The sequence below is a fragment of the Syngnathus scovelli genome, chromosome 12, assembly GCF_024217435.2.
Source record: "Syngnathus scovelli strain Florida chromosome 12, RoL_Ssco_1.2, whole genome shotgun sequence".
NCBI classification, from domain to species: domain Eukaryota; kingdom Metazoa; phylum Chordata; class Actinopteri; order Syngnathiformes; family Syngnathidae; genus Syngnathus; species Syngnathus scovelli.
In genome coordinates, this window is record NC_090858.1 from 1,589,411 (window position 1) to 1,614,283 (window position 24,873).

A 24,873-nucleotide genomic window follows, 5' to 3' on the forward strand; every position below is an offset into this window, starting at 1 on the left:
CAAAAAGCAGCGCATGGTGGCCATCATCAGACAGGAAAGGGAAGAAAAGCCTACTAAAACAACTTGAGTTGAGCTCACTTTCTGGCAATTAATAATGTGCAGCTTTTTGCTGAGTGATATTTAACATGACTTTTAGTGTGACAGTCTACACAAAACACCCCATAAATAACAACGTGATCAAAGTAGATTTCTGTCATTTATTACAAAAGCAAATCACACACACACAGTTTTAGCTTTAACACTCAGTTTCCATATAATAAAGTGATGAAGAAAAAGCAGGAATAAAATGGTATAGCTTATCATTGTAAAAACAAAATTGTGCAACGAAAGGGGAGATTTCAGAATGAGAAAAGATGTCACAGAGTTTGCACGCACGCATTCCAGTCGTATCGAAAGGCAGGGTGGGCGCCCGAATTCTGTCATGTTTGTTACATCTCAAGCTGGAACAACGTGCCAGCGTCTCCACGGCAACCGCGCAACGTGAGAATGCAAACAAACGGTGGTGGAAGGTCAGCATGCAAACGTTTTTATATTTGAAGGGGGTGGGGGGGAGTTAGGGGAAAAAAAACAGTCCAATATTTACTTTCATAAAGTATGAGCTAGATAAACAGCTGCCAGCCACACGTGTGAGCTCAAAGACATTTTCTGGTGCGGAAGATTGGAGCCAGCGCATGGATGTCACCTGATGTCACTTCCTGCTGGGATGGACAGGAAGCGGTGGTGTCTAAAAAAAGCCACTGGCTGTTTTCCAGGAAGGCTGCAACGCAGCGGGGGCACGAGCCAATGTCCTCAGAGTGGACTAAGGGAGCGGGAATATGGGCCGCTTATTTGGCAGGAAGTGGTCGGGGGGATTGTACACTTTAGACTAAAAAGGTCAACCCTGGATTTGTCATCACTTTAGATGAATGACACAAGAAAGAAATACAAGACGCATACGATTTGGAGAAGTCCTTTCATCCTAAGTGGAAATCTATTTGACTTGCCCGCAATCTGCCACAACTATTTTCTTAATCACGCCGCCATCATGTAAACCAAAGGTTTCCATTTTGGAGACTACGTCCATACCGGACGTTACCTGTCCAAAGACCACGTGCTTGCCGTCCAGCCTGCCGACAAAACATAGGAAATGGATTGCAAGAAGCATATTTCAGGGAGATTTTAAAGTTGGAGACTTTTCATGGTAGACTATGAGATGGACAATTATGGGCATTCCGCTAATGCTAATGAGCGGTTTGCAACTCCTCATGCAGCATCTGTGCTTTCGTTCACTTCACGACCTTCAGAACAGCTCAGGAGGTTGCGTTTCATCCTTTTTTTTTTTTTTTTGGCTGATTTCATTAACAGTTGTTTTTTGGTTTTCTGTTACAGTTCTCAAAATGGTTATGTCATCACCATTAAATGCATTGTGCAACTTCTGCTGAAGTTAATTTTACACTGTTAAATGCATTCAATGAAGTGACCAGTCCCTAAATGTTAATGTATTAAAAATAAAAAAAAGTTTTACCATTCCGTTTTTGTAGTGCTGATAAAGAACTGGGATCCATTGGTGTTTGGGCCTGAGTTGGCCATTGACAGAGTCCCTGCAAAAAATGGATGAAAACAAACATTAAAAAGATGTGCTTAAAAAAAAAAAAAGATTTAATTTGAGCACAATTTTGTTTTGTGGGTAGATCTTTGTGACGTGGTCATTTCAAAAGTGAAAAAGTTTGGGCACCCTTGCATTATATGATGCACTTGCAAGTTTGCATAAAGAATAACTGGTCCAGGTATTCATTGACATCAACAAGCATGAAATAACTGACATTAAAAGAAAAGAAACAGCAAACATATTTTGGGGAGTGAAATCAGATGCCAGCAGATGGCAGCAAAAGATTACTTTTGTTCAAATGAAACCCCTCAACTCACATTAACATCCCTTAGGGTCAAGGTACAGTTTAATTGCATTATTAATGTTAGAAAATCAGGAAATGGCAGAATTTGTGGATGTGGAACTGCAAATACGACTAACCGCTTAAAAGAAAAATAATAGAATTGAAGAAAATATTGAACGCACCTGCTCCAGTGTGTTTTAACTTAAAGTTCTCATCCTTGAAGGTTTTCCCATAGATAGATTTCCCTCCGGTTCCATTGTGTTTGGTGAAATCTCCTCCCTGTGACAAACACACACACAAAGTCAACAAGAAAACTGAAAGAAACAACATGAAAAGTATCTTTTGTAGTCTGCATGACAATAATCTTACTTGACACATGAACTGTGGTATGATCCTGTGGAAAACACCCCCCTTGTAGCCAAAGCCATACTCTCCTGTACACAAAGCTCTGAAGTTTTCTATGGAATAAAACACATTGATTAGTCTTTATACAGTTGGAATGACCTTAAAATGTTTTTACCTGCAGTCTTTGGAACCACATCTGCATTGAGCTGTAAGATCAATACCAAAGAATCACATGATGTTTACAGGCGCCCTGCAGGGGACACTAAAGGTCCTTTAAAGAGGCTAAACATGCTATCAAGATGGTGAGCGAACTACCTCAATGATTATCCTCCCTAGCGGCTCACCGTCCGCCTCGATGTCCAGGAACACGATGGGGTTCTCGGCCGGACCGGAGGAGAGCAGCCTTGCTGTGGCAATGCCCAGAGGGCTGAATTTGATTCGGTTTTTGACGACAAACATCGTAGCTTCGGCTTTAGCTTAGCACGTCGCAGCTGTGACAACCATGCTGGCATGTGACGTCATGGAGTCCTAAAAGGAAGCGGAGGTTTAACAGCGACGTCTTGCGGCAGAAGTAAGTAATGCAAGAACGTCTTGAAAATACACGTATTAATTGGGTTATACTTCATGAAACGAAATTTAAGTCTATTGTTACATTTTAATAAAACGATCATAGGTAACCTGTATTTTCTTTTTAACCATGTACAGTGCTGAGTGAGTCTTGTGAGATATTCTGAGAAATGATTAAATGTAGTTGTAATTAATTAAATCATTTTAATATTTTTAATCAAAATTAATATATATATATATATATATATATATATATATATATATATATAATATAAGTGTAGTTGGTGATAGGGCATTTTACACCATATCACTGTGACATTTTATTTTCTGAAATGAATTAATCAACTTATGCAAACCATGAATGAGTGTGAAATAAATTAGCAGTATCTCCTATCGTGACAGTGACTAATCAAGCCCCAAATAATACTTAAAACAAATTTTCTGTGTAAATTACAGTTTAGAAACAGTTAAATTTGAGTATTAAGAGGCACGTCCAACATTGTGTTTCATCGGAATACATATTTATTAGATAAATATTAGGATGTCACGTCATCTAACTACATACAGATTTGCAAGACTAAAAATCACAATGTTTGTCTGACCAATATGAACCGACACCAAGAGAGAGAACGACAACTGCCACTTGTTGTGCCAATCACTTCAGATTGTACCTTTATAGTGTTGTTTGCCAAATTGCATAAAAACTATAAATTGGACATGATGACTTTTTTTTTCCTTTACAAACTCTAAAGCTTTGTCTCCAAGTCCTAATGAAGGGCGTGAACCATTTTGTAGCACCTTTATAAAGTACACAGGCCATAGAGAAATACACAGAATAATTACACAAAGGGGAAAAAAATGTATTTTGTGTCGTGGGCCCCCCCTCCATGCAAGGAAGGGCTTACATAAAGTCATTTACATGAATGAACAGGCGAGGTGAGCGAGGTCTGCGATCGTCAAACATGATTTCAATTGGGACGTCTGACAGGAGGATGCAAGCTTTACAAATTCTAAATACACTATGCACACTCCCTCTGGAGAAAAATGAATACATTTCTGTTAATGGGTCTCTATTTGTCATTTACATTATTTACACACATGCGCGCGCACGCACGCACGCACATCCCCTTACAGTCACAACCTCGCAATCCACTCTTGCTTTTTTCTTTTGCATCAATTTTTCTCTCATTGGCTAAAAGTGGACAGTACAATTTGGATGCAAACATGACTGTGTAGGGCGTATCCCAATGCGGCAGTGCATCGTCTTACATTGAAACTCAAAGGAATATTCGACAAGTAAAGTAAATCATATTTGGTTTGCATAAAAAGGATTACCAAAAAAAACTAGAATAGGGTGAAAACAAATATATTTTGAACTTCACTGACTGCATCAAACGAGAAGGGGGAAGAAATTGTGGTAAAAATACACAAAATGTAGGCATTTTTTGCAACAAATATTTTGTTGTATAAAAGTATCCAATTAATGTATATATGTATACTATATATACTATTTTTGGGGAGAAGATGGGGATTTGGACCTCTAAGCTGCTTTTACACATATTTTAGACACAATACCAACACATAACATTTAAAATAAAAAACAAAAATGAAAGGATGACAAGGGGGGGAAATATACACTGATACACACGATACAAGGCCAGAGTGCATTTGGAACAGTCCGGAAGTGGGTTTGTGAGTACAGTATTTGTATATGTGTATGTGTGTGTGTGAGAGTGAGCGTGACACACAGTACCATGTCTAGTTGACAGTAATCGATGGGCACATCACTGCACAGTCACAAAGTATTCACAAAGCGTATATACAACAGTTGTGCACGCACAAAAAAGGGAGGCTGTATGACTATGGGGTACACAGATGTTGCATTCAAACAGTAACAAAAAAATAGGAAATATCAGCTTTGGTGACACGGGACGGAGAGGAAAAAAAAAAAGCACATGACAATGACAACGATGTAAAAAAAAAAAATGACCGATGTACTAAAGCAATAAATATAGATTGGATAAACAATGTTTACACATTGGCACAATTGCAAAGAAAACAAAAAGATGTGGAAGAGTGACAAGTGATAATAAATAGAGCGTCTGCGGGGTGGAAGAAGAACATGGCGGTGGATTTGCTCCCCATTTTACATATGCTGCAGGCGGGATGACACATACACACACACACACACATACACACCGCGCGACCACTCGTCCGTTCAGTGAGGTCGTGCGCTCCATTTGCCGTGTGCACTCTGGAGGGGGAAGGGGAGGTTCAAAGGTCGCGGCATGTGCTGCCGTCTTGGAAGAACACGTTTGAAAAAGTGGACGAAAACACACACACATACAAGATTTTTTTTTCCACAAAAGCCAAATCATGCTTAGATATAAAATAAAATAAAAATTAAAAAAAAGAAAAGCTTTTCCTTGTCTCCTGGCTTTTGTCGTTTACAGGTGATGATAGTAATAGCTGCACACTTGATTAGGTATCATAGACATGTATATCAACTATATACATATGCATGATGTTGCCTTTTCTTTGAGGCCGGGGATGTTGTTGGTGGACTTTACACAAAAAGACATGTGCCGGGATGAGCGGCGTTACCGTCCCCTCTTTTTTTTTTTGTTTTTCTTTCCACCGTCCGATGCAGCACATCTTCTAGAAAGACAGTGTGCACGTGTGCGCATAGGAAGCAGTCTCAAGTGTCAAAGTGGGAGGCGGGCGACGGGTCTGTGGACCGGACAGTCAAACGCGTCGCCCTGTGAGGTGAGCTCGAAAGGAGGAAGTGGGGATCGGGGTCAGGTTAGTTATTCTCAAAGAGGGAGAGAAGGTCATCGTTGCTGTTGGCCGGAAGGTCGGGAGGATCCAGGTACGAGAGGAGCTCGTCCGGGTTGGCCAACTCTGGAAGCAGCTGTGGACGACCCGAAAAATGGGAACAATTAGGATGTTTGCCGTAAAAGTGAAGGAGGCGAAAAGTATGAAAATACAAACCATCGTTAGCATAATGCTAACACATAGTGAGAAATGCTATTGACGGGCTAACAAATAGCATCAGTGGTGTTGCTTTGAGATGGTTAAGGTGGTTGCAAAACTGTGCACACCATCTAAAGTTTTTTTGCCTTTCATAGATACCTTCGGCCCGATACTGATACCTGGTATGGGTTCTCCCCCATCCCGAATCGTTACTTCCTTTTAACTGTGTTTTTGCCACATCAAGCTTCATCTGATGCGCTTGAGGTGACCACACAAACAAACACACGCACACACTTACATCCAGCGAAGGTTCGGGCATGTCCGGGCCATCTGACGAGGGGTTAAACGTCAGATCGGCGTGCGGGTGAGCGTTCTGGCCGGGCGGCTGAGGCTGCGGCGGCGGGCGAGGCGGCTGCGACGACGACGGCCCACCGCCGCCGTGATGCAAGGGCGGCCCCGATTGGCCGTTGCCGCCGTGATGCAAGGAGGGCCCCGATAGGCCACCGGGGTGGGGAGAAGCATGCAAGCCCGGCTGCATGGAGTTATGGGACGGATCGGGATGGGACATCTGCGGGAGCCAGAGAGGAAGACAGCAGATGGAGAGAGAGAGAGAGAGAGAGAGAGAGAGAGAGAGAGAGATGTGTCGAGAGGGGAAGAGTGATATGAGTCGCAGCGTGACTAATGTGAACCGGGCCCTTGAAAATGGAAGCTGTGATGAGCAGACACATACAGCTGCAACACTTTATGCTGAGCATATGAGCGCACACGTCCGGCCGGCCGGCCTCGGCCCACCAAGCAAAATCTCAGCCTCACATCAACTGCTTTTTGACTATTTTTGCGCATTTTCTAGTTCTGCTCGAGTACTCGGGTGTAGGATAAGTAAGCGATCTCAAACGCAGCCTCCTGAACCTCTTGTATCCTCAGCCTCAATGTCAAGTACCAACAGCGCTACTTACCGTGTCATTCATGCCGTGGTTGAGGGACTTGTCCTGGGACAGAAGACCGCTAGGCCCATCTGGCGGGTGGGAAAGCTGCGGGCCGTGGATGAAGTCACTCATAGGGGGACCCCCTATTCCTCCTCCTCCTCCTCCTCCACCACCACCACCGCCGCCTCCAGATGGGTTCCCATGAGGGAAGTCAAAGTTCCCTTGGCTGTGGTAAGGGTGGCCTTGATAGACCAAAACAAACAGATTCAGTGACCTCATGGCATGTGTACTGTATAACCACAGTGGGATTACTAATAAAACATGAGTTGATATTAGAAGAACTTGTTTGTTTGACTTTTGAGGTTCCCCTGGATAGGAATTGCAAACTCTCTTTTGAGATCCCACAGTTTTTCATTACCTGCTCCCGGGTAATCTCCTCCATTCCCACTGGCATGTTGGCCGGGATGATGCGGGGGATAAGGGCTGGGACCGGGTCCAGCACCGTGGCCGGCCCCTGGCCCGCTTCCAGGCCCTAGCTGGGCGATCATTTCCATCACGTTGGGCATGGTCATCTGACTGGGGCTCATGGTCTTGAAGCGCTTTGCCAGCGGCCCGTCGGGGTCCTCTTTGATGTGCAGCTCAGACTTGATGGCCACGGGCCGCCAGCTGCACGTCGGGTCGATCGTGACCTCCTCGAACTCTGAACTGTTGACGAAGCAATGGGCAGCGCGTTAGTTCAAAGTGGTGACCTGACATGACGTAGCTTGTTGTCACAACTTACTTTTGGATGGCATTGAGGATCCCCCACATGTACTGATCCACTTCGAGACCCTCTAGTAATGCTGTTTTACTGCAGGGAGGCAAACATGATTTTTTCAGTTACTAACAGAGGCCACTATTTTGAAGATAGAAATCTTTTCAAAGTGAAAACTTGTTGGCATACTTGCAAACTGGACACCTCCATGTGCCTCTCTCACAGTTTAGCTGCAGGTAAGACTCCAGGTCGAAGCACTGCAGACATTGCAAATGACATCATGAGCACTCATTTCTATGAATGAATGCATTTCTACGAACGGCTCTTTGATATGCCCAAACCTGCACGTGTTTGCAGTCATGGCCTCGCGCCGGGAGCTGGATGCGGCGGAAGGTGATGGGACACTTGAGCGACACTTTGATGGCCGTCTGCTCTACGCCGTCCTCCCCGTTGAGGGTGGTGCTGCCCGCCGAGGCTGCCACACTGCTGAAGTTCCTCTTGACTGCAAAACGAGAGGAAACATTCATTTGAGTATCCGTTCCTTTGAATTTATTTCGTCTCAAAAGTCCATTGGCTTTATTTCATTTCTCTAGCCCGAGTAGCAAATGCACAGCCCGCCCTTGTGGGAACATATTGAAAGCATGAAAAGCAGCAGGTGTCGGGGGGTAATTGAGATATTAGCACACGGTGGCGTACTTTTGGTGATGCAGTGTTCCGCGGGAAGGAGCCTCTTCTTTAGGAGCCCCTGGAGGACGGAGCGCACAGATGGCCTGTGGACCAGCTGCAGCACAAACAGATGCGACTGCAAAGCAAAACACACAAACAAACACACATGTATTCAAGTGCAATCCTCACAGCGGCTGATGTTTTTGTCCCTCTAAATATGGACTCTCTCCAGATTGGTGAGCCGCACTCACGCAACAGCAGGCGGTGACGGTGATCTGGATGGTGTTCCTTCCCGGCTGGCACACGTGTTTCAGGTGCAAGGGCTTGTGGGAGGTCTTGTTGTCGCCTCGCTCGATGGTGAGCGGCGTGGCGTTGACGCTGACCTGGACCGACGCCGGCCAGTTGGTGTTCATCTGCCTGTCCTCGTGGTGGTAGCACTTGAATTGCAGTTCCAGGTCTGACCTGCGGAGGTGATGGATTTGCAATATTTTGCATCACTGAGAAAGTTTTCAGCTTCATCTGCAATTCATTCATCACTATTAAACATCCCACAAAAGAAGGGCCACAAAAACATTATTTCCACTTGTTGACTTATTGTGGTTTTCTCGGTTAGGTTATCATGTGCTGTGCTTTTCTTTGATCTGATGACATTTAGTTCCCATTTTTTCATATGCTAGCAATTCAAATGCTCGGCTCCTGTCTTGTTGATCTTCACATGTGCAATCATTTTACCCTCGACAACAACAAAAAAGTGGACACTCTTTTTTTGCTTTTAAAGCGACCCCCGTTACCTCCACATGAGGGTCTGGTGGACGGACGGCCGCAGGTGGAAGACATGGTTGCTGACAGCCAGGTTGTGCTCCAGGCGGAACGGCTCCAACACCACGCCGTCTCGGACCGGGAACGTTAGCCGCAGCTCCTCGTTGGTAATAGCTGGGAGCCCAAAAAGTTAGATTTTATACAAATAAAATATGGGCCAATTATCCTTATATCATACTTTTTATTTTGCAGCAATTTATGTGCGGGTTACTCACAAGGAGGAAGCGCTGTCATATTTGGTTTCATGTCAGGTGGGAACGGGGGCTTCACGTCCTGGTTTGGCGACAAGTATGGTGGAATACTACTACCGGGCGTCATGGGTGGTGTGGGGTTGCCGGGTACTGGCGAGTGAGGGTAGTTACCGGGCCTCGGGGGCTGGAAGAAAAAGGCAAATATTAGTTGAAATCCATTCATGAAATAAGACCATTTAACAACTTACCCCATTTCCTTGCCCATATGAGTAGCCGCCACCCGAGAAGTTGGTGCTCTGCCCGTTAAACGGCTCTTGCTGCAAAATAATCCCCGTGGATACATTTGAAATGAAGATCATCCCTTGCCGATCTCGATAACAAACAGAGTTTTATCCCACCTTGTAGTATTGGCCTATGGGCATGCCAGGTGGGTACTGTCCTTGGCCCTGCTGGACGGGCATCCTCTGGCCCGGGTAGTTGGGCGAAGGCAAGGGTCGAGAAGCGTTGGGAGTCGGGTACTGTCCCTGCTGTGGCGGGAACTGACTGTTAGGTCCATACTGACCCCCGTAGCCGCCCTAGGGAAGGACATTCAAGCACGACATGATCATGAAGAGCATACAGATACAGACAGGTGCGGCAGGGTGGCCACTCACCTCGCCGGGATACGGCCGCTTCATCCCCTGCATGGGGATGCCCTGCCGAGGTCCCCCCGGGTAGCCCTGCTGGGGCATCCGCTGGCCGTGAGCTCCGAAAGGTCCCATGCCGGGGGTCCGGGCCTGAGTCATGCCCATGGGAGGCCCGCTCATGTTCGGGTTGTTCATCCCTGAACCCATGCTGGCGGGATTCATCCCTCCGGGGGGTCCTCGTGGACCTGGCTGGTTCATGAACTGACTGTTATAGGCCTGGGCAGGACCCATTTGGAAGGATGAACACAGCTGGAGGCAAGAACAGAAGGTGTGAGCGTCTCGACCACATGTTGTTTTTGTTCAAGGAGCTCTCCAAACGACATGTTGAGAGAACCGTACCTGTCCATACTGGTTCATGTCTTTATTCTGCGTCTCCTGTAGCGCCGCCACAGTGGCCGTTGCCGTGGCGGTCGCCGTAGCAGCAGCCGCAGCGACAGCAGCGGCGGCGGCGGCAGCGGCCGGTTGCGTAAAGTCGCCGGATGGACGCGTGTGGGAGGCCATGCCCATACCTCCAGGAGGCGGGTTGGGGCCTCCAGAGTAACTGGAGGAAATCATACATGTCAGTGTTGTAGCAGTTTGGGATTGCTAATTGCTAACAAATGGAAAATGGACTTTTTTTAGTGACAGTCCAGCTAATGATTTTTTTTTTTTTTTGCATGGCGGGCCGGGCAGCATCAAATGCTCCCGCAGGTGAGGAGGATGAGATGGAGCCTCTTTCTTACCTGCCGCTGTATCCTCCAGGACCTCCGGGATACGCGGGCCTGCTGTACATGCCCTGCTGCATGTACTGCTGGTTGGAGCCGCCTTTGCTGGGGAACTGCTGCTGCTGCCCGCTGAACTGCGGAGAGTTGAGCCCCCCCGCGCTGGCCGACATCCCCGACGCCATGGGGTTGCCACCGGGATTCATGGGATTATTGCTGTTGGCCATTGGGTTCCCCAGAACCTGGATTGAATCGGAGGGCGATTGTTTTGGTGAAGCGAAAGGCGAAAGAAGTGAGGCGGACATGGTGGGGGGGGACTTACCTGGCTCTGTGATGTGTTGGTGACGCCCCACACTGTTGTAACCACAGACAATGACCCAGGGGGCTGGTTAGGGTTTTGTTGCCAGGGGACGGAGTCGTAGGGGAAGGAGCCATCGCTGGAGAACAGACGATGACACTGTTACTCTCAATTTTCAAACAGGGTGATTTAAGTTAATGAATACTAATAAAATAACTAAGACCAAATACATTGTGAGATAGCTAGGTAGAGGCAGCAGAGGAAAACAGCTACCAAAAAAAAAAGTAAACTGCTTTGGCCACAGTGCCAAAAGTGTTGGGCAACGAAAAGATCCCTTTCACAACAAGACCTCAGCGCCAGAGTATGTGCTGATAGGCACCTCCTTAAAAAGTTCAACATGACTTGTTGAAAAAGGCTTTGGGTTTGTCCGATGGCTCGGAATGCCAGGCATTCCTATCCAAAACAATCCGAGCGGCGGGTTCCATCCAATAAACAACCAGATGGGGAGAGGCAAGTGGCCAAGCGCAGGGTGCAGGAGAAGCTGCTATTTTTGGATGGGAGCTTGTTTTCGCTCCGAGGTTACAGCTCGGGATGAATGACATGTTCAATATTTCCTCCAAGGGGAACACCAAAGATCCTGCAAGCAGGAATCTTGGCAAAGTGCGCCTGTCTTTCTTTCTTTTCCTTTTTATATGTGTTTGACTTAAACCCTCCTGATTTGATTGAGTGCCATGAGCACACCATGTTCTCCAAAAACATGACTTAAGTCTTCCCTGCTGGTCCCCCTCTTTAAATCTGCTCGGCACCCTTCAAAGTAATTCTGCCTGCACTCCAAAAAATGCAAATCCTGTGTGTCCTTGAAGACTACATAAGCACTGGCTTCAACAGAATAGTTTAGTCAAACAAATCACAATCAAGAGGTGGATTTAAATAAAAAAGTAAAATTGGGAGAAAAGGTTTGACAATGTTGTGGCTCTTTCAAAATATAGTATTTAAAAATAGTAATCATAACCAAGTAAATCTTTTGTTCGACTTTCTCCATCATTGATATGACCCGACTGACTGGGTGAAGATCCAAATCCACTTTCAAGAAACGCTTGGAGAGCTGCAATGAGTTACTTTTGTCTTATTTGCACACTGACCTGTGCGTGAGGCCAGCCTTCATGCTGTTCATGCTGGGCTGCATGGGCACTTTCCCCTGCGATTCGTTCTGCCGGTTCTTCTGGTGACGCAGCAGGAGCAGCCGACCCAGCTCCTCGCACCACGACGACAGCAGGGCTGCGAGGACGACAACACACAAACAACATATGCGTTAAGACTTCCTGATTGAACCGCGGCGCCTTTCATTTCCTCCAGGACTTGTCATCTTGCTCAAGCCTCTAGAGGGCGGCCTGACTCAAAAGACCAGCCAGGCTTTAATGACCTCATCAAACGACAGCTCAGACCTCCTGCAAGGCAAACTATTGGTTTGTTGGCTCGCAGGTTACGTCTTTGCTCGCAAACAGCCAGGTGGCCAGACGGTTTTATTGATTGCATAATTGTAAAACCAACTTCTGTAATCTGCACCTTAGAACAGACTTTGAAAAGGAACCTCCGTAAATAAGAAGAATGAAAGAATATCGCTAATCCATGAATAATAAATGAAAAATTGTATATTTAACTACACATCGATATATGAATTAAATACATTCATATAAAGTTACAATTATTCATACAGCAGGGATAACAATGATGTCATGTTATATTACTGCACAACAAAAACAAAAGTATTGAAACGGCAACGGCCTTTGTTTTTGTTGCTTTTATTTCATCTAGATGTGGTTTGAAGCCACACGCTTTTTGCAGTGAGCCAAGTCTTGGTGACTGATGGATGTTTCGAGTTGGCTTTTAGATTGATTGCTCAAACATTAGATAGTGCTTGCTTTTGGCTTTGGCTTTCTCCTGTGAAAATTGCATTTGCTGTTAAGCAAACAGGAAGACCGGAGAGCTGTCAATGAGAGAAAAGAAACCTTTTGGAGGGGATGGATGTATATAGTTTTGAATATTATTCATGTATTAAATACAAAGTACATATGTAAAAAAAGAAGAAAAAAAATTCCAATAAGTGTGTCAATTTGCTAGAATTTTTTCAACCTATTTGTTTTTGCCAGGAGGTAACTTTGCTATCGCTGTGTCAATCATCTCGTCGTTCTCGGTTCAAACGGAATTGCAGAAGTGCTTCAATCCAACATTGTTTAAAAATAAGCAGATGTGCAAATCAAGTGTGCAACAACCAAAACAGAAACAGCAAAAGGACTGAAAGAAAGAGAGCGTTCTTTGTCCCTGTGGGCGGAGAGTGCCAAGCCTTCTCGTTTAGAAGGAATTATTCCACCCTGCTATTACGCGGCGCTTATCTCTCCACTAAATCACCACCTCCACACTCGGCCGCTGACTCTTCAAGCTGCTAACCCGCCATTTAGACTTAAACGTCAGCTCCGAGCCATTGCTGCTGTCGCTCCGGCTGAGAGGAAGAGCGGCGCTGACTCATGACTTTTTGCGACAAAACGCCGCGAGTCATTCATAACGGAGCGAGGGGTTCGCCGTGGGGTAACGTGCATATTTAGTGAGGAGGGTTAGCTCAGCGTGTGTGTGGCCTTGTCTTCACCTCCCAGTCACCGGTGTTAAAAGCCCTGCCAACACCACTACCTCATGCCGTATGGTGACATTCACACCTGCTCGGGGTAAAATGTGGCATCATTTCCTTCGTATTATCATTTAAAAGCAAAGTTCCCTTACTCTATGCTTGAGGGGATAGAAGAAAAAGAAAATCCCTGAGATGTCAAAATCTGAGTAAATTACAATGTTCATGTAAGATAACCTCATTGTGGTTATTTTTGTTGGCAATCATTTATGCCGAACAAAACAAAATGTCACTTATAAGACTACTTAGGTGGTGAATTTCTACGTCAGGAAAATATTGAAATATATAAATGTATTGTCATTTTTCCCCAATGCATTTCAATAGGCGTCAATTATGTGCAAATCTTGGGCCATTTGTGGGCGGAGCCACTCTCAATATTACGTAAACAGAAGGGGCCGACAATAAAAACACACATTTAAACAGATGGGATAGAATGGTCCATTTTCTGATCGATTGCTGATCAGCTCCAAAATCCTGATCGTGTAAAGCCAAAATATTTTATTCTGTCAATTCCTTGTGCTGAATTGAGTTAGTTATGTTACCCCAAAGAAACAAACAAAGCTAAAAATCATCAATAAAGCACCACGAACAACCTTCCCTACAGATCAGGTAGCGCTGCAGATCAGGTTGTGATAGTAGCAACAAAAACACTCACTCACTCACCGAGTGACATCACAGCCAAGACTGCAAGAACAGTGACAGGAAACTAATGCCTTTACAAAACTGTACATGAGGGAAAGAGTTCAACGAAAACAGAAGCGGAAGAATACGTACCGACCGAGCAAACGGTTTACTTGAAAGGCTTTATAAAAATCATCCCTCAACAAAATCCCTTACGGTTATTGATTGTCAGTCAAATGCAATTACGAGCGATACGTACTAGTGAATGCAAGATGAGAGCCTCCACGGCGCTTGGTCTTTCCTCGTGTAAAAGTAAGACGCTTAAATGAAAACAAGAAGAGGGACAACCGTTGTGTAATGAGGGGAAGACAGCATGGCGGTGCATGTGTAAATATCATTTTCTCAGGCCGATTTGCAATCGGGTACAAGTAAACGCTTGCTCGTTGTGAGTAAATAAAGCAACGGGAGAGATCTGGGAATAGATTATCTCCTCACGCAGCCAGGCTTGAATTTCTGGATGTTCCTATTGCGCCTTCAGTTTCGGACGTGCTCCAATTGAGGGGCAACGCCGTTGAAAAATGTCCACGAGCTTCCGAGCACGTCGCGAGTTGAAGGAACCGACGATAAAAGTTGCTGTAAAGCGCTGATTATACAATGTCATGAATGTCATATAAACATCGGCTGAACTCCACAATGTAATTTTCTTCTCTGCAGTCCCGATTTACGTCACAGAGGAAATGCCTTTGCGCAAACATAACAAGAAGCATTTATCGCTGGCTACCAATCGGTGGCCTTTTCTCAACTTAGCACGGTCCAGTCATGCATTTGAAAACATGACAACTCTTTGGAGACTGATTTGCTTCATCTTGAAGAGCACGGCGGGGTAATAAATGGCACTCTCTCAGGCCTTTAGAACTAATCAAAGTGTATTTTTGTTTTTTTTTGACAACAATAAACCTTGAGAATCTAATGATTACCCAGTATTCAAGTGCCTTTTACATTTGCTACTTCAATGTGTAATTTAAAGGTAAAAAGCTGCAAGAAAAAGCCATAATCTGCCACATGAGATCCATATAATCAAGAACAGGAGGTGAAATTGCTACCAGAGATATGTAGAATTAGTCAGTGTCATATAAAGGAGGTCATATTAAAGCTAAATGTTTAAATTTATTCACAATTTTCTATTTCTATTTAGTCATTCTTGATGTTTGTAACATTACACTACCAGTCCAAATCAAATAAAATGGCCTTATAGTTAGGGATCACAGCGCCATCTGTTGCTCTGGCATGCAAATGACAACCTGAAAATACATTTTGAAGTGCTAGTTGTTTTAAAAGTTATTTTTTTTGGGGGGGAAAAAAAAACAATACACATGTGGAAAAAACACGAGTTACTGTTTTGTAACTTCCGTGAAATCCCAAAACAAAATGGCTTAAGCTAGGCGGGATATGACAGTAACTGGGCTGGACAGAAACCATAATGGAAGTATTAATTCATCTGGGTGCATTAACTTCACACACTGACAGTATGCCAGCACTCTTATCGCCAGTGCAGCAGCGCCTGTGCTCGCACCTTGACTCCATTTACACTATTTTCCAACGCGCCGGTGATGAGCTTTGATAACAAAAACACGTACAAGTGCATGCGGCTCGATTGTATTTGTGCTGATAAACACGGACAAAAGAGCAAAAAGACTACATGGAAAATGTGCAGCAACAAACAAAGCAGCCCTGAGAGACAATGTGTGGGATGATTAAAGGAAACATCCGTAAAAACACTGGCAGGTAGATAGATCGACGCCGTGTGGGCGCTCAATATTATGCAAAATGGAGGGATAATAAAATCCCGTGGATGAGGGAAGGGGGGGGGGGGGGGGGGGGGGGTCATGCTTTTTTTTTTTTTTGCGGGAATGTGATGGAAGCCATTTAAGCAGTGATGCCCCCGCCCTCATCCTGCCCCGCCTCCTCTCTGTTCAGCCATCAAATTGAACAGCTGACAGAAACCAGACTTGGAATGAAACGACTAACACCATTTTAAAGACTTGTAAAAATGTGCAACCCCCTCCCCCGAAAAATGCTTTTGAATGCATTGCTAGGACCTCTGAGGAGAATTTCATCCGTGACCTCTGGCAGGACAACAGACATGAGCGCACAGAGGGGGGGAAGAGGATGGATGGAGGGATGCTAGACAGAGAACAGGTGGCGATGGAGGGAGCGGGCGGACCCCCTCCCCGCCAGGGTATGTATGTTTACGTATGTCACAAGGCAAGAGATGCTGCAGCCAGGAAGAGAAAGCAGCTCTACCTGAGTCAGTCTGACATCTCCTGCAGGTGCTGGTTTCTGTGGGGTTCAAATTGCACATTTTAAACGGGACAGAGGGACATAAATCAGCAAACACCAAATACAGAAAAAAAAAAAAAAACCTTTGCAGTACAGGGAAGGCATCAGAGCAATTTGATGCCCTTTTTTCCCACTGCACAGTATTGCTATGCTCTACTCGCCTTGCTTTGGGGCGGTGGGCAAAGCGTCACGACGATAAATGACATCGGGGCTCTATTACATTCACTTCTCGCTCAAATGGAGGCCAGCAAAAAAAATCAAAATAAAAAATGACTGCAGCCAGATGGAGACTATGGACTAGTATTCTGCAAAGCTAAATCACAGCCGCAGGCTAAGCTAACATTAGCGCTCTAGCAGCGTGTGGAACACTAACATTTCCCTGCAGCACATTGGAGAATGTGGAGCATCTCAGTATTTATGATAATGGAACAGCAACTGGGTGTGTTTTAATTTGCTAACATGATAAATGGGGGAACGACAATGCTTTGGAATTGATTTCATGATTGTAAATATTTCGCGACAGATTTTGCGCGCCAAAAATGAATGTCAAGCAAGTAAATACCAGGACGAAGGAGAAAGCGCTTATCCGTCAACAGCCTCCCCCTCCCAACCTCAGTAAATATCACATGGCTAATTATAAGCAGACATGCTACTTATCTCCATGACCATCACACGCTTGTTCTTTTAAGGGGGCAGGAAAAATAAAATGCAATTACATAAGGCCGCGATTAAAACGTGATGACATTCCCGCGCTATTGCAGCGAAGACAGCAGAGGAGATGAGCTGAATGGATGATGCATCATAGCCCCAAGCAATGACAGTTCCACCCTCACAGCTATCAATACGTGACATTGGCTTGTCCTGGCAGAAATCACCAGCTCAATCGTCACACAGCTCTTTCCATTTAGGTGGGAGGATGGCGCCCAGGCGATGATTCACAAGTAAAAGCCTCTGCGAAAACAACGCCGGCCGCACAAGTTCACCGTCAAAATGGCACCGGTGAGTCAGGAGGTCACTCAAGTGTCTCTAAACAGGAAGTGCTGCAAGTCATCCCCGCCCTCAACTGCAAGCGGTGCCGTGTAATAGTTTCCGACACGCTTCAGCGAGAGATTGGGTTATTGTTTGCTAATGAACTTGTCCACTTTAAGGTTAAACGCTGATTGAATGGCCCGCAGGAGCTTTTATCGCTCGGGCGCCCTTTTGTGCTCATCCCTTTTAACAGAGATGCATTTTACAATCATGATGACATCACTCCCGCGAGGCCAATACTAGCACAAAATCTAAAAAGCCTTTTTGAGGCAAACAAATGTCTCTGTTTTCAACAAGGACAATCCACGTAAAGTGTCAAAGCAACAGGTGGCGCTACAACTTCAAGACGACTTCAGCCAATCAGAAGCCTGAAGAAAGTCGTATCCGGAATAACAATAACAAATCAAAGAAATTCACCCTAATTGGTTCTTTTGCGTAGAATAATTCATACAAAGCGGTCACTGTTTATTTAAAATGGTCGTCAACATTGCTAAAAAAGAAAAATAGAATAACAATAAATGGTGGCTGGTACTAATAGTTAGCTTACAAAGGGGTTAGCATGCCAGTAAAAAGGTTGAATGCAATTCCTTTTTCCTCAAGTCTGAACACAGAAGGACCATTTTGTCCAACGAGCAGATAACTAAGTCTCGAGCAGCGTAGACACAAGTCTGACCCCTGTTACAGCATGTGGGTCAACCTGTGGTCAGCTGATCCGTCCTGATCCCGCTTTCTTAGTCTGCTCGTACTAGCGGCGCACTCGTACTGTCGAAGCACGGCGCCGCAATTCCACGTTGAGGTTAATAAGCAGGCTAATTCAAAGGACAGCACATCTAAATAAGCTGCTCACTCGGCCTCCGTTCAACTCGGATCCCGTTCCGTGCACTCATGCACAACAAGACGCACTTAACTTACTTACCCTGATGTGAACGCAACCCCTGCACGTGTCATCCCCTTCAAGTCCCCGCGCAAAAGTGTCTCCTGTTGAAACTCCCGAGGTTTAGCCGCTTTCTGCACCTTATCACTCGATTTTATGACTCCCCCCCCCCCCTCCTCAATTCTTACTTTTTCTTTTTTCTCACTCTCTTCTCCTGCTCTCTGATCTGTCTGTTTCCCCTTGTCCGGCGTCTGCACAATGCACATCAATTATTCAGAGGCAGTCTCCCGGTTCCTCCCGGCTTATCCAATCAGAGCAGGGGGCTCTGCGCTAATGGGCTCCCGCTGTACCTGCTACCGGCTCCAGAGCGCCGGAGACGGCTGGGAGGTGGAGAGGGGGTGGGCGGCTTGTAGGATAGACCGGCGAGGAGGGGGCGGGGGATGTCGGAAGAGAAAGGATGAGAGTCAGAGATAAAGACAGAGAGCGGCAGCAAAGTGGAGCGGAGATGGCGAGATATTGCGGCGCTTCTCACCCGTCCGTCTTCAGGTGATGTGACGGATGCCTCGGAGAAAAGCACCTGCATAAATACATCATCTGACAACTGCGTCCACTCGCGGCAAGGGGCGGAGCTTACTGTGTCGATCAATCAAAAGACGGGCGACCAGATTCTGATCTAATGGTGACAGGCTTTCGTCCGTCGCGATACTACGTCGTGACTAATATGACACGTTCGAGATAGGAGCAAGAGGTTGCGGGTCAACACGAGTTCAACCTTGCTCGCCCTGAAAGTCAACCCGACGTAGCGATGATGATCGAGGGCGAGAAAGCCCCACCTGTCAGCGCTCAGTCGGGATGCCGGACTTGCGACGGTGAGAGCGTGTGACACTCGGTTATCGATACCCACGCCGACTTGCACAACGGCAGCATTGTTACGAGCGCAATTTGACTTGAGGAGGGTGTGCCGAAAGCTCCTGAGGGATGACGACGGGGGCGGGGGGGGGGGCATAGGCGGCTTAGACCTGAGGTGTGGGTGCCAGATCAGTCAACCCCTGAACAAAAGAGGGATTTAAATTATTTGCTCATCCGGTTTTGACAAGACATTGCAAAGCGGCGCCTCTTGGCCAGGTTGAGCGTCTCGGGTAAAGCAAAACCAATTAGCCGGCGACTGATGGAGGACCCGCGGAGCCAAGAGGGCTGCAAGTGGAGCTAATGAGTGTTTAGTCTACAAACTCAACAGCGAAGTTGGAAAGGTAGTTTGCTGTTGCAGGCGGATTTCATCATCTAAAGCAAAGCCGGTGTCAAAGGAGAGGCCGATGAGCTAAAAATAAAGCTGTTAATAATTCAGTGCACTGCTCTTACCCTCGGTAGTAATTAAATATAAAAAGTCTGTCAGGTTGATTGGGTCTGTATAAAAGAATGTAGCACTTTTGCCAGAGTTCTCCTCAGCGACAACGCAACATTTTAAAAGGATGTGATGGCTTTTCTGTCCGTTTGTATTTGTGTAATCACAGTGAGCTGGCAAACAGATGAAAATGGCAATCGTTTTCGAAACGGTAAAATCTTGATATTTTGGCAGCTGTCGCATCTTTATAACGGACTATTGATATTTCAGTATCGATACACCCAACTGTTCATTTCCAGGATTGATTATTCAAAGCAAATTTATTTTAGGAAGATTTTAATGCGAGTCTAATGTTGGATGTTTTCTTTTTTTAAAACTGGAAAAATGCAGTATGTCTATAAGTGTCTTGACTAACCACTTTGTTTTTTTTTTTTTTTTAAATTGGGGATTTTTTTTCCCCACATTGAGGATAATAATACAAAGGCCACTGTAAGCTACCATAAACATGCAGTTTCTTCTCAGTACAACTTATTTTGTTCTTTTTATGAAAACTACATCTGCTTTGGACTCCTGGTTTAAAGTATGACACCTAAGACGACGGAGAAGTGAGGGAGATCTGTTCATCGTCTTCCACCCACTTTCAGTTGAATTACGGCAGCGGGTGGACAACTTTAATGTGCGCGTGAAAGCGTTTTCCACGGCCGCACCCTGGAAGTTTTCGGTCACTGTTGACACAGCCTGAGCGCTTGTTTACCTCGCTGGCCCTGCTAAGGGCGCCGCACCGCACGGACCGAAAGAACGAGATGCGATCGGCGGGCACGTCTTGTGAACTTCTCCGAGAATCATTGTGACTTTGAGTAACGGACAAGCCACAGCCTGCTACGGACTTAAACATTAAACGTTGCTATCATTCCAAGAACAGCTGCTGTTAATCCTCAACATGTTAATTCATGTCGGATGCTTTCGTCCAGACTGAAGAAAACCTCAAATCATTCAAGTATAATCCACTATTTTTTTTTAAAGTGATTAAATTAAAGATGGAATGCTGTTATCAAGCATTGGCACATTGAAAAGCACCCATACTTGTACTCATGCTTGAAAAAGTTGTTTTGCGTTGATGCTAACACGGCCAATACTATAAACCAGTGATTATAAACCGGGAGGCCACTAAGAGATTTGTTAGTGATGTAACTGGAACAATTGGATCGAACCCAGCCTTGCTAATTATCTTTATTATCACCGGCACCCTTCGGAGGGCTGCTACGATGCCGCGGTAGGCAACGGTAAGACCCTGGACAGATTATGAAGATAATCTGATTTGTTGCCTGAACTCCTCAGCTAAGTCTGTCAGGGTCGTAGTTGTTTGCTCAACAATGGAGTACCAACCACCGTGTCAATTTAAGTTTTTAGAAGACAATCATGAACAATAAACATGAGTTTTGTTTTCATTTTCAATGCACTAGCATCTAAAAAAATACGTAAAATGGCAGTGAAGCTTGAAATAAGATGATGGTTGCATGTGCGCTAACATTAAAGCTACTTGTTAATAGCGCTAATGCAATCTGACCTAGCGGCAGATACTGAAAATCTGTTCGTGGGATTATGGATTAGAACAATGAGCTAATCCTGCAGACGACCAGACTATCAGCAGTGTGGAGTCTGTGAGCACTTGAGTAGTGGTGTGTGTGTGTGTGTGTGTGGGTGTATTTTATGCACTTTTTATTTGTATATTCACAGAGGTGGGAGACAAGGAAGAGCAGTTATTGCTCTTCAAGAACAATCTCAGCCATTCTCTTATGGTTTCTTAATTACCCGTCCACAAAAAAAAAAAAAAATTGTGCTTTATCATTCCAATATGTAGGTGAATGGGATATTTTAGTGCAATACCAGCGGTAAAGTTGCTGTATTCGATTTTAATTTACATTTAAGGACAATGATGGTGGTATTAGCTGCCAATGCTAACTAACATTTTCTGATGTTATGGTAAGGCATGTTACGCACTACTATGGTTCGTCACCTTCATTGTTTGCTTTGTGTATTTGTGTAAGTGCAAGAGCGAATTGCGTTGCGGATTACGGCAATGAAAACAAACATCTTTCCTTCTTGTCCCGTTTTAGTCATTTGGGTAAGCTTGCTTACGATATCTAAGAACAGAATGCTGACAGAAAATTAGCCCCCCCTACATAGTTTACATGTTACAGCTATCGGCCTGAGTGTTATTCTAGAAGTGCAACAATATTGAACTAACTTTACAAATAGACTGCAAAGTTATTTGAAAGCTTGACTGTTCTTCATTTATAAGTTCAAATGCTTTTTCTTTGGCTTATTTTTGCAACACATGTTCTAAAAGATGGTGAATAAACACAACAGGTAGAAGACCATAAAAGATGTGGATGGAACTGTATGAATTGACACACAGCTCAAGTCAAGTGGCGGGAAGAAAAAAAAAATACAGCCATTTCTTGAAAGGGACATACTGTCAAAAACAAAAAATAAAATGAAAACACTGTCAAGGAGCAAAAAGAATGACGCTCATCCCTGGAATAACCATGAAGATAAACAGCTGGAGTCACAGTTTTGGATTTAATTTACTGTGTGTGACTTTGGGTTTAATCATAGCCGCTTAATTTGTTTGTTATCTTGAATTATGTTGTAGTATTTGCAATATGGTGTTTCTTGTAATAAAAAAAACTTTCAAATAAAATGGCATTTGACAGGGCGTGGAACAGATTAAAGTCACATCAATTCATTTCAATGAGGAAAATTCATTTGGTTTGTGAGTAAATGTCTTGCCAAGAATTCAACTTGCAAGTCGAGGCATCACTGTACTTGGGAGCCTTGATAGATTTTTATATCCACATCAACGTGCACGCTGTATTAATTGCGTTATCAACTTCCTTGTTAAAGTGATGCTCCGAGAGAAAGCGACAGTGTGATTGATCTTTTAAGAGTCTGGCTGCTCTTTCTGCCTTCCCCTGAGGGGCCCGGTTGTGAGCAGCCCCAGACAGCTTCGCCCCCTCTCCGATGTCACATTTGCATCCTCGTGTCGCCACGGAGGCTAGCCCGCCATTTGTGCCGAGCTTGCGCGTTTAAACGCAAGTCATAAAGTATTGGATGAGAGAGAGCGCTCACAGAACAGTAAATGTCAGGTTTGTGATTTTTCCACAGTGTTGTTGCAGTCTCTGCTCCCACGTACTTGTAATGGAGGGGAAGTTATTCAGTGAGTAAGATGTGCCTTGAGTCACATGCTAGCCTGCATCATCCCCACCCTTAGTAATTAGACTCCAGCTCCCCATTTACCCGCCGTGCATTAACGGGCCATCCTTCCTGAAAACATTGCGCTCCCTTCTATTAGATCGCACGAGACCCCGGGACGAGTCTCTGGCCGTCAGACTGCCGGGCCGGGCCGAGCCATGCCTGCGCAACAATTACATTATCGCAGACTGAGAGAAACAAGACGATCGATATGGTGCACTGACGTCTGGCCGCCCACTTAAGTAGCTTCCCTCCCGACGCGGCTGAAAAACGACTTTTGGCAAATATGAGGAGCCGCTTGGTGTAAACTTGCTAGCGCTAATTGAACATCGGACATCTAATTAGATGGGGAAAACCGACGACCTGCCCGACAACAACAACATTTCACAATAGTTTGGCACGATACAAAATAAGCAGCATACTTTAGACATGAGTAGTAAAAAATGACTAACTGGGATAACTTTGGACTTCTAACTGTGGCCCGTTGAGGTAGTTTATCCATTTAGTTGTCTGTTATGTGTGATTTTGTACGTAAACAAAATACAGGAAAATTAAAAACGCTGCCCATTTAGAAAATAGTTGACTGGGATTACTTTTGTCCAAATGTTTGCTAACAACAACGAATATCAAGAAAACATGTTGTGCCATTTCAGACTGTTTGTGTTTTGGTCCACTCGAAGGTGGGTTGAAGTTCTTACCGGCAGATTTGGGGGTGAATTTGTCCCTGTTGGCTGCACACACAGCTAGCAACCGGTAGCCAAGGTCCAAGTCAAAGCCTTGCTGTGCCGCCACGCGACTCACCACCTACAGTAAAACAACAAGACGTTTTTATAATTAGTCATTCGTTTAAATATGCACATAAACTTACTCAAACGCTCTTGACTCTGACAGAGATTAATCATTTATTTTGTGATTCATTAGTTGGAGGAAAAAAAAAAAAAGAGGAGGGATTTTTACACGAAGCAGCAAAATGACAGGCCTGAATGCGAGCGCTGTTGAGTGATGGTAATAAAGAGCACTCAGGAGGGTAAATCTTTGAAAACGCCTTAGCTTTTATCTAACACATGACAACTCTGTTCGGCTTCCATCTGATCTCCAAACACACTTTGCTGCTCATTACAAGGTCAGCCAGGGTGCCACGTTGTTCCAAGATTCCAAAAAAAAAACTATGATTATCGAGAAGTGGAAAATGGACGGATATGCTTCATGAATAATTTGCTGATACATCTATATTTTTCTCAAGTGCTTAATATTTTGGGTTACAGGTGAATTGGAACCCATAAGAGGAAGACGCTAATTTGTTGCTGCTGTTTTGGTGAGCAACAGAGTCCAAGAATGTGCACGAGTTGAGAAATTACTCCTACTGTTTTTCGGATATAAATTATTTCCTCCCACAAATATTGCCTTGAATCTCATATTAATCGGTTTAGTCAGACTTTCTGGAACGGATTAATCACCAAAACCCCAATTTTGCTGTATATAGCAAACCAGGTGGCAAAGATGTCTACATTTATACTTGACTCCTATAAAAGAAAACAAGAAGCCCCACATCGAGGGACAAAAGCAGCAGTGGTGTATCTGTAACAGCTGTCATGTCATCCTTTATTGGTTGCTTCCGTCGCTGAAGCTCCACCAGGGGGAATGACCTCCTCAGCACGCCGGAGGCAACAGGCGTCTCCGTGCATGTGCGCCGTTTCGTTTAGCGGCAGCAAATCTCATATGGCGCGCCGTGCTTTTAATATTCCGAGCTCGGACCATGACGTCAAAATTCCCGGGAAGAACGTACCGACCGGGCGGTCTCTATATCTCTTGATAAGGAGCTGTTTGCTCTCAGAGTCTAATGAAGCAATTTAGCAGATAGACGAGGGTGAGTGCTTGGCTGCATTGTATGGCTCTTTATCAGACTCCAAGAGGCTTTTATTGTGATTTACACAT

General features: G+C 44.9%; 2 protein-coding genes across 7 annotated transcripts in view; both read right to left on the reverse strand.

Annotated features, from left to right (window-relative positions):
• Window positions 1–177: 177 nt before the first annotated feature.
• Window positions 178–2,817, reverse strand: ppifa (peptidylprolyl isomerase Fa). Of its 2 annotated transcripts, none has more exons than XM_049736640.2 (6): window positions 2,532–2,817; window positions 2,392–2,422; window positions 2,241–2,329; window positions 2,054–2,150; window positions 1,505–1,580; window positions 178–1,106 (listed from the first exon to the last, which is right to left on the reverse strand). In XM_049736640.2, the coding sequence occupies exons 1-6, from the start codon at window positions 2,673–2,675 to the stop codon at window positions 971–973; spliced, it is 573 nt and encodes a 190-aa protein (XP_049592597.1). In that variant the 5' UTR covers window positions 2,676–2,817; the 3' UTR covers window positions 178–970. The 2 variants fall into 2 exon arrangements, with proteins under 2 accessions (XP_049592597.1, XP_049592598.1); XM_049736641.1 differs by having other exon boundaries at window positions 2,392–2,466; window positions 2,532–2,669.
• A 465-nt stretch (window positions 2,818–3,282) lies between these two features.
• Window positions 3,283–24,873, reverse strand: part of zmiz1a (zinc finger, MIZ-type containing 1a) — a 108,792-nt gene continuing 87,201 nt past the window's right edge. For 4 of the 5 annotated variants that reach the window (XM_049736633.2, XM_049736634.1, XM_049736632.1 and 1 more), the window contains 20 exons: window positions 23,637–23,742; window positions 16,403–16,438; window positions 11,940–12,075; window positions 10,822–10,936; window positions 10,521–10,741; window positions 10,138–10,339; window positions 9,766–10,047; window positions 9,511–9,687; window positions 9,361–9,429; window positions 9,137–9,296; window positions 8,894–9,035; window positions 8,354–8,564; window positions 8,133–8,238; window positions 7,778–7,938; window positions 7,626–7,693; window positions 7,464–7,532; window positions 7,101–7,387; window positions 6,713–6,924; window positions 6,055–6,324; window positions 3,283–5,694 (listed from right to left, as the gene is read on the reverse strand). In XM_049736633.2, coding sequence (XP_049592590.1) covers window positions 5,587–5,694; window positions 6,055–6,324; window positions 6,713–6,924; window positions 7,101–7,387; window positions 7,464–7,532; window positions 7,626–7,693; window positions 7,778–7,938; window positions 8,133–8,238; window positions 8,354–8,564; window positions 8,894–9,035; window positions 9,137–9,296; window positions 9,361–9,429; window positions 9,511–9,687; window positions 9,766–10,047; window positions 10,138–10,339; window positions 10,521–10,741; window positions 10,822–10,936; window positions 11,940–12,075; window positions 16,403–16,438; window positions 23,637–23,742 — 3,138 coding nt within the window. In that variant the 3' untranslated portion in view covers window positions 3,283–5,586. The remainder of the gene's footprint in view (window positions 5,695–6,054; window positions 6,325–6,712; window positions 6,925–7,100; window positions 7,388–7,463; window positions 7,533–7,625; window positions 7,694–7,777; window positions 7,939–8,132; window positions 8,239–8,353; window positions 8,565–8,893; window positions 9,036–9,136; window positions 9,297–9,360; window positions 9,430–9,510; window positions 9,688–9,765; window positions 10,048–10,137; window positions 10,340–10,520; window positions 10,742–10,821; window positions 10,937–11,939; window positions 12,076–16,402; window positions 16,439–23,636; window positions 23,743–24,873) is intronic. The other variant, XM_049736635.1, reaches the window with a different exon arrangement.